The sequence below is a fragment of the Xiphophorus couchianus genome, chromosome 8, assembly GCF_001444195.1.
Source record: "Xiphophorus couchianus chromosome 8, X_couchianus-1.0, whole genome shotgun sequence".
Taxonomy (NCBI): Eukaryota; Metazoa; Chordata; class Actinopteri; order Cyprinodontiformes; family Poeciliidae; genus Xiphophorus; species Xiphophorus couchianus.
In genome coordinates this window covers 5,070,276-5,085,851 of record NC_040235.1, presented here as the reverse complement: position 1 = coordinate 5,085,851, position 15,576 = coordinate 5,070,276, and the positions used below count along the sequence as shown (strand labels likewise).

Genomic DNA, 15,576 nt, shown 5'->3' with positions numbered 1-15,576 from the left:
ATGTGTTTGGTATGTCGTACAGTGTTCCCTTGACCAACTTCTTCACCTTTCTCCAAACAACTGTTTACAACATAGATGTTGGAGAAACAAAGGAAACTCCCAGAGTTGCAGAGTTGAGAGCAAGAATGCTCCATTAGTGTGACATCAAACAATGAAGTGTTTCATCTGCAAATGTGACAGTGATGCACCAAACAGCCTTGTTAAGCACCTTAAAGTAATCCATGGTCTTTGTTCTGGCAGGACTCTCCATATTAAATGTGGTCAAGTAGGATGTTCACGTTCTTTTGGTAGTTTTTCTGGTTTTAGAAAGCATCTAAATAGATGTCATCTTAGTGGTTCATTTGAATCTGTAGAAGATGGGGAATTTTCACCTTACAAAAATGTTATGGACACAAGAGATGCCAGAGATGTTGAAATGGTGACTGAATCTTTAGAAGTTGACACAGATTTATCTTCAACAAACATTGTAAATAGTTGTGCATCAGTAATTTCAGATATGGAGGCTGCAGGTGTTGGTCAAAGTTTGGTGAATTCTGTTGTGATTTCCATGGAAGAGATTGTAAAAGACATCCAACATCACGCTAAAGAAACTGTAATAAAGAATGTATTTAGCAGTGAAAGAGACACTGTAATGTGCAAGAAAGTTGAAGCATGTTTTGAAGCACTTGAGAATCCTTTCACAATTCTTAACTAGGAATACAAAAGATCAAAATTTTTGTCAGGCAAGTGGGAAACTGTAAAACCAATTGAATGTGTAATTGGATCAAGATTTGATACTAGACGAAATAAGAAGACAGGAACATATGATCAGGTGGTAGTTCAAGACAAGTTCATGTATGTTCCACTGCTATCTACTTTGGAGTCTATATTTAAAAGTCCATATTCTACTGAAATGTTGAAAAGCTCAACTTTTGATGACTCAACACTTAAAGATATTTATGATGGATCTTTTTTTAAGGGTCATTCTTTGTTTTCAACTGAAAAGCACTCAGTGCAAATCCAGATGTTTTATGATGATTTTGAGGTAGCAAACCCTCTTGGTTCCAAACGAGGTATTTACAAATTGGGTGCAATATATTTTACATTACGTAACTTCTCTCCAAAATGGAATTCTCTTTTGGCTAACATACACCTTTGTGCCTTGTTTCATGCACAAGATGTTAAACGGTATGGCTTTAGTGAAATTCTTGCACCTATTGTTAGAGACATTAGAGTTTTGGAAACTGATGGAATTTTTATTCCGCTGTACGGTTGCCATGTTCGTGGGAGTATTGTGCAGGTTACTGGGGATAATTTAGGCCTACATAGCTTGTTTGGCCTGGTTGAGTCCTTCAGTGCAAGGTATTGTTGCAGGTTTTGTTTGGCTGAAAAAGGTGACTTCCAAACAGAATTTTCCGAAGATTCTTCCAAAATAGTGCTGCGCACCAAAGAAATGCACACTGCACACTGCCAAGAAATGTCTTACAATCCCTCTCTTCCTTATATTTTTGGTGTGAAGCGTTCATGTATTTTAAATTCACTCATGTTTTTTCACACAACTGAAAACTTCTCAGTTGATGTGATGCACGACATTTTTGAAGGTATTGGCCAGTACGAGTTGAAAATTTTGTTTGAGTATTTTAAAGAACACATTACTTTGGAGGAACTGAATTTGAGAATACTAACTTTTGACTATGGATTCATGGAGAGGAACAACAGGCCAGTGGCCGTGAATTTATGTGGAGAATCTAATGATCTGGGACTAAATGCAGTTCAATCATGGTGCTTGCTGAAGAATGTTCCTCTTATGTTTGGAGATCTGGTAACATTTGATAATCCACACTGGGGCCTCCTCCTTTTACTACTACAAATTGTAAATATTGTTCTTTCTCCAATGTTAACCCAAGGTCTGTGTGTATATTTAAAACATTTGATTGTGGATCATCACAAACTGTTTAAAAAGTTGTATCCACAGAAAAAACTTTTACCAAAGCACCATTTTCTCATCCATTATCCTAGGTGCATTCAGAAAATTGGCCCTGTACTTCATAGTTGGTGCATGCGCTATGAAGGTAAACACAATTTTTTTAAGAAACAGTTAAAGTCATTTAAAAACATTACCAAAACACTTGCTAAAAAACATCAAAATTATATGGCACATGTTTGGCAAGCTTCATCAACTTTTAATCGATTGGACATTGGACCAGGGAAAATGGTATCTTTAAACATGGTAAAAGGAGGTTCTGACATTTCTGAGGCAGTGCAAGTGTCTCTTGAGGTTCAAGTTATGAAAGTGAACTGGGCAAAACACAGTGGGTTTATTTACCATCCTCATCTGGTTATTTGTGGCAAAGTTGAATCTGAAATGCCTGTCTTTTACCAGATCAAGTCTGTGTTTATAATTAAAGACAAATTGTTGCTGCTTACATTGCCTTTATGTACAGTATCTTTTCATGAACATTTTCATGCTTATGAAGTTACTAAAATGATGCAAGGTTTTGTTGTGTTTGATGTCAACCATCTATGTTATCCGAAGCCCTTTGACATACAAATGTCATATGGAGCAAATGACACTGCTCTTTTTGTTGTCCCATATTGCTATCTTTGGTGAACATTGTTTTGAAGATGGTTAAACTGACACTGTTACAGTAATTATGTCACTGGATCATAAAGTTGAATAAATGTTGTGACTGTGAACTTAAAACTTTGTGATTATTGTGATTGGTAGATTTTATAAAAGCCATATAATGCTAAAATTTAGCATTATATGCTAAACAATGCTAAATTTTTAGCATTATTTAAAAAAAACTGGAGAAAGGAAGAAAAAAAAACAACACAATAAAGTGTACATTTTTAAGTAAATTCAGTGTAAAATTAACTCCATAAAAATAACAATATTACTCTGAAGAGTGTAAACAAACAATAGTGTTAAATAATTTGACTCATTGACTTGTTGATTTTGACACTAAAATGAGTAAAATTAACTCTGAAAATTTGACACTGGCTATAGAGTACATTTTACACTATTTTCGAGTGGGACCAAATATTATCTGAAACAGAGTTAAATTCAACTCTATAGGTGTTGAAATGACACTTCGTTTTTTACTGTGTAGCATTGCATTTTGGGAATGATGTTAGATTCAACGGCAAGGAGGCTCTCTTTAAACAGAATGCTACTGTATTTCTCAAGAAGACACGTCGTTGTGACATGTGGAAGCAACCTCTAGAATTTTCTTTACAAGGACTATCCATTTGAATCCTGCATTTTATGAGCCAATCCGGTAAGTTGGAGCATAATTTATTTGTCAGATGATGTTGTCATACAGTTGTCATTTTTAAGCAGACTGTAGCTGTTTGAAAGTTAGCTTAGTTAATCTGTCATGCTGTAATAAGTATGCTAGCATAACATTTTTTGATATATCTTGACCCTGACTCCTTAAGCATCATATGCTAATCTGAAATTACTGCATTTTCAGGCACTTTCTTGATATCAACCCTGAAAGAGGGACCAAGGCCAGCTGTGGCAAGATCGTCTCCAAGAGGACAGGAAAAACTGTTCAAAAGAAGTCGGTCACTGTCAACCCCCGTGTTTCAACTCTGCTAAAAAACCTCATGGACTTTGAGTGGAATTTCATATAGGTTAGTGAGAACTTTCTAACCAGGCTATAGATATTGTTGCCCCTCTGCGCAAAAACAAACAAACAAAAAACTATACAGGCATGAAGGCAACTTATCCCTGAACAGGAGTGTTTTGAGAGATTTCTTTTGGTTTCAAGGTCAGCATAATCTTAGACATCTCTTTTAATTTATAGCATAAATTTTGTTAAGGCTCCCACTTTCTGTTCTTCAGATGTAATTTGTAATTTTGACTGTACAGGCACAATGTTTAACTTATCTTGGCAGTGTGTTGTCAAATATTGTTTCATTGTTTTATCATTTGAAGTTGGAGCTCTGATTTTGCCCTAAAGGAAATTCAAGTCTAAATGTTTCATTTAAATTTTTATCAAACTAAAATTTGCAATTTTTTTCTATGCTTTAGATTGAAAGTTAAATGTTTCATTTGTTTTATGTTGCATCATATTGTTCCTCACTTCCACTAAAAGTAGTATTTTGTATTGAAAAAGTAGTGTGCTGAGTTGTACAATGGATTATTTCATAATTTCTTTCATACTTATTTTATTTCAGACTAATCAAAAGGCCACAATTCATGCTTTATTCAAAAACTCTTTAAATCAGTTATTAAGAAATTTATTTTACAAAATAGATGGTGATTTTCTTACTGTTTTTCCAGAATACGACTTACTTTGGGCAGTTTACCCTCAACATTCTTGTAGAAAAGGTTTAGGTTTGAGGCACACATACATTGTCATTTCAAAACCTTCTTCTTTATTATGTGGCCACTAAAGACTGTGTATGAGTCAGTGTTTGAGTTGGTTCTTTTTTTTCCCCAAATAAATGTTGGTTGACATGATGGAACTTACATTTTCTAAGTGTTTTTTTTATGTTTCTATTTTGTATTGGAAATTTACAGTAGTAAGCTGTATGTGAATTCAACAGTAATGATACCATAGAAAAACTGTAATATACTGGCAACACAGCTGCCAGTAGTCTACTGTAAATCTGATAAAAACAGCAATGTGCTGTAATCAAAATATTTCTTTTGTGACAGTAATATACTGTAAAGTTGATTACAGTAAGGGTACTGTATAATTAACAGTAAAATGCTGGCAACCCTGCTGCCAGCATTTTACTGTAAAAATACAGGGCAATTTGTTACAGTCTATGTAATAGGACTGTAAGTTAGCTTTAGGTATAAATGTTTTGCATAGCATCCTGCAGACTGTTTTATGCGTTTGCCCACATTTTTCTGTCAAATACATAAAGTCAAACAAATAAAAAATCATGACCTGTGACCATCAAAGCAGAAGAAATTGCAGTTTACTAAGATGGGACATAAATATTTCTATAAAAGCAATGCTTGACAAAAGACATCAGCAAAATTGCTGCACATCAGTCTGGGAAGAATAACAAGGCCATTTCCTGACCTTAAAGTCTTTCAATCTGCAGGCAGGGGAAATTATTTTCAGAACAATCACCAAAAGCATTTGCCAATCTTCCCAGTACTGGAATTTTCAGAAAATCCATGATAAGACCAGAGTTTACATTGCTTACAGAGAAACTGGACCATGTGACATGTGCTTCTTGCAGTCACTGAGACACCCAGCTTGTCTGTATACCAAATTTGGGGACATATTTTTGATAGATTAAACTTTATGTAGACTATGTCCTCAAAAAAAAAACAGAAAAAAAAATTACAAAAAAAACAGGAGATTCACAAAAGAATAGCTTAAATAGGAAAGAATGCCCCAGTCAATGTTCAGTCCCTAAATTGAGTGAAATGTTTAGATGGGACCGATACCAGAAAACATCAATGAAATGAAACAGTGTTGGAAGGAAAAAATCCTCCACGGTCCTTCCATAATGAAATCAGAGCCACATAAAGTTAGACCAAAAGGAACTTAAGACGTAGATGCAGACTCAATCAACCTCAACATGAAAACCTCCAACCAGATGGTCTATGGAGCTTTGCTGTTATTCAGGTAACTGTTGTGAAACAGTGTGCAGAACCCATCATAGTAGAACTGGCAGCTGAAGCAGTTTGTGGACTGGTGAGTATTAAAAAAAAGAGGATCATTTAATGCTAGCTTTGGATAAAACGTTTTGGCTCTTTCCTCTTTTCTCTTCCGAGTCCTTGGCTAGTGACGTTCCCCGTGGGCGACGTGCAGCGACGGCGTGCTGCTAAAACGAAACAACAACAAAGCGTGTTGACGTCACAGATCACAGAGTTTAATTCCATACAAAGCAATGAACAACAAAGCTGTAGAGGAACAGAGATATGCATTTTTCTCATAAAAATAAAGACACACAAGGGGAGACAAACAAACACGAAACAAAGACAAAAAAGGCAAAAAATAGCGGCCGCTCTCTCTCTCTCTCTCTCTCTCTCTCTCTCTCTCTCTCTCTCAGCGTGCTGACCTGGAATTTTTAAACTAAAGAGGTGTTTCCCTATTTAATATATGCAGTCAAGGCGTTCCGTTCTTTGACCAATTAGAAACTCCCTCAGCCCTCAGAGAGACTTGGAAACTCCCCTCATTTATGGCAAAGGTGTCTGGTTTTTGTCTAAGTAAAAGGGCGGACCACTTCGTGTTCATCTCTGTCTGGTACGGGGAGAGGCGCCAAAAAGTCTCTTCCCCCCTTTGAATGTAAATTTTATTGCTTTGTGTATGGGGGAGGCAAAGGGCCCTGCTTGTTTAAATGTCTGCTATTTTAGCTCCCACATGCTCAACAGAAAACTGTTCCAAATCAGAGTGTTGGCTATATCTTTACACATGTCGTAAGATTAACTGTATTAAGCACCAAAATAATCATTATTTCTTAACATGAGTAACTATTTTCACAACTTTAGAGCTTGATTGGGCCAGACCAACAGCATTTTTGGCAAAGTTGTTTGGTGGTGTTGGTTTGAACTTATGGCAGAAGAATAAGTTGGAGTGAATGTAAAAATGTGTTTAGAAGACTAGTAGGAGACTACATATATTTGAAAAGAATAACAGTAAATGACTAGTAATGGAAAAGACAGGAGGTAAAGTATTTGCACAAAGACAATGTGTTGAAGACAGCAGCTGTCTAGTCCCTAAATTATCAACCTAACAAAAGTTAAATTATTGAAATAAATAATTTAAAAGTCAATTTTTATAAAGTGCAGCACCAAGTGGAACGGGAGACTAACGTGAAGAGTGAGACTATCGGAATCGCAGAGGCCATGTAGAAAAGGTCCGCGGGTGTTTAAAGTTTTGCAGGACTCCATAAATGCCATCTTAGTTCCAAGATGAGTTGAGGATATCTATTGTACTTAGAAATAAATATTATGATCCTTTAGGAAATAAATCAAACATAGCTGTTCTCAGAGCAGATGTACTCCTAATAATTGTTTTTTGGGGGGACACAGAGCACGTGAACTCTCATCAATGTGCATGAAACCATGTGTTTGATGTTTTAAGTTTTGAGCAGATGTTTCATTGTAAATGTAAGTTGCTGTCTCTTTGTTCTCTATGTCTTTGTCTCTTCTTTGTTGTTCTGCTTGCCCACCTGTGTTTCCACTCATTTTTGGTAATTTATATTTTCATCTGAACCAGATGAAATCTGAAATGATTATGACAGGGATGTTTCCTCTTTGCTCCAACATGAGAAAGCACAGGTGTCTCATACTTGACTCTCACCTTCTGCTGCCACTGCTATGTGTTTCTGTGTTTTGTAACACACCACCGTTCTCCTCCCGCTTCCCTTTAGGTTTTGGTCTGCTTTGGGTTACCTGGTCGTTATGCTGATGCAGCTTGGTAGTTTCAAGGTCAGTGTCCCCCTTTGACCTTCCCTCTTACCCTGTTTTCTTTTTGCATCCACACAGGCCTAGTTTCTTTACAGCGTTGTGAGACAGTGAAACTTCATGATAAAGACTTGCTAAAACATGGGGCTATATTCTCAGTGTCCTTACAGGATGTTCCCATCATAGCCCTAAACAGACCTAGCTTCAGAAAGATTATTTTTTGCTGCTGAAAGTGACTGAGCCAGGACATGACAGAAATTCCCATATTAGTGAGCAGAGGTGGTTGACCCCATTGCTAGGTGTGGTTGTCCTTTTCCCAGGCACTGTAACTGGTTCCTCTTCTTCTTCTACTTTTGTTGTGATTGGCAAATAAATTAATAGACCATTACCGCTACCCACTGGAAATAACCAATCAATTATGTGGACCAAATAAAAAAAAACCTCTTATCCTATTTTTCAAAATACACTGTCTTAAAAATAGCATATGGTAGCTTTTACTTCTATAAAGTCTTTGGTTATGTTCACACAAGACTTGATGCTCAATTAATCTGATTTATTTATTTTTTGCCCGATCTTTCATTGTACTAATTAAATCCGACCGCACTTAGACTTATGTGTGAATGGTTTATGTTCCCAAAGCACCCCGCTTGAGCTGAAGAAGAACATTGGTGTCACACAGCAGTGCACTGTTTATAGAAGTAACAATGGATGGAGCCATTTTCGATTTTATAGTTTATTCAGCAATGCGAGCCAACGGCATTGTCACAAGATCACTCACAACAACATGAAGGAAGCTGATAAAAAGAAAGCTCAGCTAACAAGAACAGCCCTTATTGGAGCATTTGCTGCAGCTTCTATAGAGAAGTCTGGTTGGATGTGAAGTCAAAACAAGGAGTGGTCTGATTGTGATGTGCTTCAGTGTCACAGATTTCTTTCATCATTTCATAATCATAATATAGTCATTGTTTATGTTAAGATTTACAGCGTCTGGCCTTTTCTGGTGCAGAATTATGACACGACTCACTTCAATGACATGAAGATCAGATAAAATGCGACATGACCATTCAGACTGCAGGCACTGTGCGATTAATTTCCTATTATGGAGGTGGAACACATTCGATTTTGTTTTGGGTGAAACGATTGGAATCGGGCTGTTCAGACTGTGGTAAAAAAGCCAGATGTAGGTCATATTTGGGAAAAAATTTGAAGTATTAACCTGTTGTGTGAATGTAGCCTTTCTGAACTAAATTAATAAGGTCGAATTCAGGCTGTAATCACTTGATACATGGAAACCTCCAGATTGAGAGGAGCCAGTTGGATGCCTCCTGGGAGCCTCCCTGGTGAGATGTTTAGGGGCCCCAGGACATGCTAAAACATTGTCCCTACTGTCCTGCTTCTGCACACCTGAGTCGAATAATGTTATTTCCCTTTGAGACCTAAAGAAAGATATCAAGGACATTATAAATAAAACATATTATTATTATTATTATTATTATTGGGCTGCACAGTGATGCAGTTGGTAGAGCTGTTGTCCTGCAGCAAGAAGGTCTTGAGTTCGATTGAGCCCAGGGTCTTTCTGTACGGAGTTTGCATGTTCTCCCTGTGCATGCATGGGTTCTCTCCGGGCACTCCGGCTTCCTCCTACAGTCCAAAAACATCAGATTAATTGGTCTCTCTAAATTCTCCCTAGGTGTGAGTGTGTGTGCATGGTTGTGTGTCCCGTCTGTTTCTGTGTTGCCCTGCGACAGACTGGCGACCTGTCCAGGGTACCCCGCCTCTCGCCTGGAACGTTAGCTGGAGATAGGCACCAGCACCCCTCCCAACCATTCTAAGGGACAAGGGTGTACAGAAAATGGATGAATTATTATTATTATTATCATCAGGACTCTGGAGAACTTGATGGCATAGTGAGGAGCTAATTCAGTTATTTGATTCAGGTGTGTGGACCAGGAGGGCATCTAAATGTTGCAGGACACCAGAAACTTTTAGTTTCTTTGTACACCAAGTGTACAAAGGTACACTTTGTGTTTAGACAGTTTTTCTTGATGTTGAGCTGCAATCCTCGTCCATTTTGACCAATCAGTCAAGGCTGGCAGAGCTGTGCCCTGAAGCTGCTTTCTAACTGGAGCAGCCTCTCACCTCATCTGGGCTTCCATCATAGTGAGCTATCTCGCTTGTTCTGACCATTTTATACATGGATGATCTGGTAATGGTGTTATACTAGGATCAAAGCATTTAATTTAATTTAATTTAATTGTTTATTTTAATAGGACAGTGCTCATTGATCAATAATATTCACAAACAAAAATCTACTTAACACCTCATTGTATAATTCATAGGACAGAAGACAGTAGTTCTGTTTACACAAGAAATAACAGACTTAAGCAATCGAGAATAAGACCCTCTAGAGCAGTGGCCCCCAACCTTTTTAGTCGGGCGGACCGGTCAGCCCTTAGCAATTTTGCTGCGGACCGGTGGGGCGTGGGGGTGGGGGAGGACCTTCGTTTTTCTCGGAGATTACGTTCCAAAAAGAACCTGTGATAGGCGAAATCCGCGAATTAGGAACCTTTATTATACAATGAAATATTTCATAATACATTGAAACTAAAGAACAGAACCTCTTTACTACTGTACTGTAAAATAATAATTTTAATATGAACTGAAAGCGGATTCCAGTGCCCGAATTGCGGAGATCAGCGCCGCCCCACCGCGACCTGAGTTATTGGATTAGAACGGGAGAAAATAAAAAATTATTATGAAAAAACAAAGTACAGTAGGACAAATAGTGACTCACGTGTATTTCATTGCACTTCTGACTGAGCCGCTGCATCCTGACTCCGCTCTGTAGCGTTTTTTTTTTTTTCTTTTTTCTTCTAAAACCCGCGGTGCAGGTGTGTGTTTTCGAGAGAAGAATATAGTTATCGGTAGCTGTTGTCGCTCTTTTTTCTTCTGGGCAAAATGATTCTTATAAACCGACATGCCACCATCGATTATGTTAAATATGGCAAGCTGTTTTACGTACTTGTACATATTATACCGCAACGTTGTTGACACACAGGTGAAGAAGCGAGAGACTGTTTAGCGAATCAGAATGCAGAACACAATGCACGATGCAAATCCGCGAAGCAGCGAGAACGTAAAAGGAGCTGAGTGAAGCTGACACACTCAGCTCGTAAAAGGTGAACCGCGAAATAGGGAGGGTTCACTGTACTCAGATGTTGTTTTGTTACTCATTCTGCTGCAAGTTGGCTCAATTCAAGACGTAACCGGTAAAATCCGGTTTAGGATTTTCAAAATAAAAGATCCGAAAGTAGTTCATTATTTCTTGCGAGGCCCGGTGGTTGGGGACCACTGCTCTAGAGTACAAGACCCTCAACAACAAGCAGTGGAAATCACTGTGAATGAATACATAACTGGTTTGCTTTTGACCAATGCTTGAGTTTCTTTTTAAAAATGATACAGTTATCACTTTCTGTGATAATACGCTAACCGTGTCCGTTCTATTAATGTCTGCCTCTGATAGATGCCACATTCTGGCTGAACTGTGTTTTGCACCTCAGCATGTTGCAGTCTCTTCTGGTTTATGATTTTTACAGTAGTGAAAATGGGATGGTTTCTTGTCAATGGTTTTAATTGTCCTCTTGAAGAGAGACATGATGGGTTTTAGTATACTGGCATAATTTCAATATATTTACATTTTTCCACCATATGAAGTCTCTCTCTTTTTGTGTTAATGATAACACTTGGTTCCTGGCTGGATGATGAGAAACAAACATGCAGACAGCTCTGCAGTTCTGTGGAAATCTAGCTGACATCTATTGAAATATCAGTGCGGCTCGATGAGTCCAGAACTGTTACTTGTCATTTGAGGCACATTGAAAATAACATAAATGACCAGTGTATAATTAAAAAACCGTTTGTATTGGCAGTGATTATTGGTGACACACAGACATGTTCCATCAGAGTAATGGATTGAGTACATCTTCTGGGTTGAATTCTGTCGTATTGTCTTGCATTTTCTATGGATTTCCTGTATGTTAGGAGTGGCCCTTAGCGGGAGGCTGAAATAGGAGTCTGGAGGCAGGGGTAGTGCAACCAACCAGGTGTTTTAATCTCCAACATTTAACAAAGATGACATTCCTGCTTACATGGTCATGAGGTGTCGCAGCACCCGCACCTATTACTCCTATCATGTGGCCAACATGCAGGCTTTGTAATCCTGGGCGGCACCAATTAACACACTTCTCAAAAGACAGGGTAGAACAAACCACATATACACCAAACAACCAATCTTCAACACATAAATAACAAACATTCTTCATGGTTACATACTCATTTGCTATCTAAAACTACCCTCATATAAATATTAATTTATTCATCACTTCTAAAATGCCTCAGGCTTTGTTCCCCCTCTTCCATCTGCACTTGGTCTCTTCCGGAATCTTTATCAGGTGTTCATGGCCCCCGGGGACTCTTTTCGCCTGAACACCCTACAGAGGAACAGACAGAGGTAAGCCATAATCTACCAACATTTGTAATACATTTCATAATTACCATACCTACTTCATTTATATTATTCCCCCCAGGACACCCTCAATACCCACTGAGATGTCCTGCATAAAACACCCAATAAAATACTTCAATCTATTTGTACCCGTCTCATTATCATTTACACATAATTAAAGTGTTATCCTGACCAGTAATGAAGACCTTCATTACACTGTAATTACCACCCACAGTGTTGGGAACCAGGGTTTTGGTTTTCCTTGTGGGTTTTTTCTCTTGCTGCTTCACCATTCATCCACCAGATAGCATCAGAGGCTGCCTTTTCCTGGAGGGGCGTGCCCATGGTTCAGCGCACCTGTGTCCGATTATCTCATTACTCCTGGAGTTCAAGAAGAGCTGACTGCCAGTACTTCTACGCCTGAGTGTTTTGCCAGCAATGGTACTCTGAGCCCCCCAGAGCTAGCTCTCTGTGATTTCCTAGAGAAACCTTCTGAGTAATCCTTCTCGTGTCCTCCTTCTTCAGGTGTTTCTTCGTGAAGCCGTGGATTCTCCTAGAGAAGATCTTGTCCTGGTTATTTGGATTCCCTCTCCTTGTGACGCCGTGAATATTACCCACTGGTTTCCCGAGTTCCACTATCACCTCTTCAATCTGATCACAAGCATTTCCTGGATTCTCCAGCTATCAGTCGGACCGCTCCTCTGTTCTCCCATCACGCCTGAACTTACCTGTCCACCGTCCACCGCACCCTCCGCATCTCCATCCGGATCCTGCTCAGCCAAGCTTCCCCTCTGGAACCTGGACCGACTCAAAGATATACACAAAGAGACCAAAGCCCTGAACCCGCTGTCGACCCCTCCCAGACCGAGATCATCATTCCAACAAGTAAGATCAGTTTAATTTGTCTCACAGCTCCCATTTCTGATTACCTAAAATTCACCATCTGTTTTTACTGTCCCATAGTGTGCCGACAACTCTGTGAGCCTTCCCCAGGGACCATACCTTCACCACCCGCCTTGTCTTTGTATTTCAATAAACAACCCTTAACTGATTTTCTGTTCTCCTGTGGTGTTCTGCATGTGGGCAAGGAAAGTAGATCCCAACATGACACACAGTCTAAACACATTTGCATACAGATTAAATTATTGACATCATTGATAAATTAACAAGATAATTAAAGTAGATGAGGTGAAATGCATATTTCTATAAGTCACATCCACATTTATTATTATTATTAGAAATTATTTGTTCCTCAGATCCGTAAACACATTCTTAACCTTCTAATTTCATTGTTGGTTAGGGTTACTCTTCAAAAATCAGCTATCAGCTGCTCATCTTACTGTGGATGACTGTAAATTAAACTACCTTCCAATATTGGATGCTTCAGATGAAAACCCAGCTGACCTGATACAACAACCATGTGCATTATTAGCTTTTAGCATCTATCAGCACATGTAATATGTATTATTAATGTGAAAGTTTTCATATAAAATGCATAGCTATATAAAGCAGGCCAAAACAGCTGGATAACATCTATATTTTGAAATTTAAAATGTTTTCCACACGGGAATATTACCAAATAAATAGCATCTCATTGGCTTGCTCCACTTTATTCATGGGGGAATTGAAGGCTGTTCTAGATGACATTGCCACTCTCCAAATAACAAAAACAATAGAAGTACAGCTAGCTGTGGATGACTAACAGACTGAATTAACACTGATTTAGCAGCTTGCTTTGCTCACGCTTAAGCTGCTGAATCATTTATCTTCACACATTGGAGATGTTTTGGCTATCACAAACTTCAACACTATGCCTGGATCCCAAAATGTAATCATGCAGGAGAGGCTAATTTGTATTGCATGCAGATCCTCTATTTAATACTAGCATGTAATAATGTCACTATTGCCATTACAGTGTGACTAGTATTGCTTATAAAAATAATTAATAGGAATAAGAGGAATAACAGGACAAGGCTGAGTGTCTCTTTCTCTCAGCAAGTTTCAGAGTTTAAGGGGTATTAAACTGATGCCAGCAGCTGTAGTTAGTCAATAAGAGTTCATGCACTAAAATACCAACAAGAGATCCAGTCACTATATTTTCTGCTGCGTATGTTTATGCAGAACCTGTACCAGAACCGGCTCCTGAGCCTGGCTGCCATGGCCTCCCCGACCCGCAGTGGGCAGCCCCGCCAGCGCTGCAAAGGTGCAGTGCGTCACAGCTGTGGTCCAGACACGTATGCAGTCAATGGTTTGAACCAGGAGGCCTTTATGCTGGGGTTACAGCGCTCCACCAGTGACACCGACTTGGTCTCACCCGACACCCGCTCCACACTCACCATCAGCTCTGCCCACTACACCATTGGCCAGTCTGAAGATCTGCTCATCAAATGGGACATCAAGGAGGAAGTGGATGCTGGAGACTGGATTGGAATGTATCTTGTTGGTAAATTAGACATGACTTATTTTTATTTCCACTATTTTCATGTTTTATTGAACATTTATTTTTTTTCTTATATAAATATTTCTCAAACAATACCATGGTTAAACTGTTTTGTTTTGTGTAGGAAATTGTTCCAAAATTCTAAATAAAACAATGTTAAAGTTCATAAAACCGTTCATATCTTATTATGACAGTAAAATAAATGACAAGAGGGAAAATAAAAGTGAACTGTGTTAGTGGCCGCTCAGTGTGTAATAATCGATTTTATTTCTCTTTCTAGATGAGAATCTTTCAGATAACTTTCTTGATTACAAGAACCGAGGCATCAGTGGATCTCACAAGGGACAAATAGTTTGGAAAATTGATTCCAGCTCCAACTTTAGAAACTGTAAGTATCTCAAAACAACAGCAGCAACCAGAAGATTGAAAGAAACAATAAAAAATCCAAACTCTATCTATGATCCTCAAACAGCAGGTTTAATATTCATGGTTGTTTATTATGGAGGACCTGCATGCAGCCATACAAGAGAGATGTCTTTTTAATAGAAAAAAATAACAAAAGATGACTTACAGCAAAAAATAACTGATTAACATAGAATGTGGAGAGGAGACTGGGTAATCATGGAGAAATATTGTGGAAGGAGCCAATGGAGAACAATGAAATCAATAGGCTATCCTGTATTTATACTGAGAAAGAAGTGGAGAAATGACCTGAAAACCAGTGAGTCTAACGAAATGAAAATGAGAATAACTGAGGGAGCTATGAGGTGACAGAACACAACTAAAGCAAGCTAGCAGATAGAAGGACGGAGAAAAATAAACAGAGCAGAAGAATAGAACTAAACAAAGGGAAAATCCTGAAAAGAACACAGCTAAATCTAAATGCACAAATAAGAACCCATGCAGAGGAACTAAGGCCATATCTAAGCAAATAAATGATAAGGTAATGATAAAAACAGATCATTTCTGGGTGTCAATTTGGGCTCAATTTGATGCCCAGATAGTACCCGAAGTACAAATACAATCTAACAGAGAGACAGACACAGATGACTGCATTTGCTGTTGCCTGTCTGTTTGGAGTTCTGAGTTTGTTTGTGTCAAAACAGTGTAATTAAACCCAAAAGTGACTTCTCTGTGAGACTAAGCTCTACAGTGACAAGAAACACACTCTCTGCTAGCTGCTTCAATTCAGGTGGCATCCGATGTACTTCAGCCTAGACACCATGGTGGTGTATAATTTATTAAAATTAATGCTCTGATTAGGTCTTT

At 38.5% G+C, this 15,576-nt stretch overlaps 1 protein-coding gene across 3 annotated transcripts in view; it reads left to right on the top strand.

Annotated features, from left to right (window-relative positions):
* The first annotated feature begins 7,301 nt into the window (after positions 1-7,301).
* Positions 7,302-15,576, top strand: part of hecw1a (HECT, C2 and WW domain containing E3 ubiquitin protein ligase 1a) — a 68,368-nt gene continuing 60,093 nt past the window's right edge. For 2 of the 3 annotated variants that reach the window (XM_028025814.1, XM_028025813.1), the window contains exons 1-4: positions 11,394-12,308; positions 12,393-12,752; positions 13,989-14,310; positions 14,588-14,695. In XM_028025814.1, the coding sequence (XP_027881615.1) occupies positions 12,306-12,308; positions 12,393-12,752; positions 13,989-14,310; positions 14,588-14,695 (793 nt within the window). In that variant the 5' untranslated portion in view covers positions 11,394-12,305. Of the gene's footprint in view, positions 7,388-11,393; positions 12,309-12,392; positions 12,753-13,988; positions 14,311-14,587; positions 14,696-15,576 lie in introns of those variants that run through there. The other variant, XM_028025815.1, reaches the window with a different exon arrangement.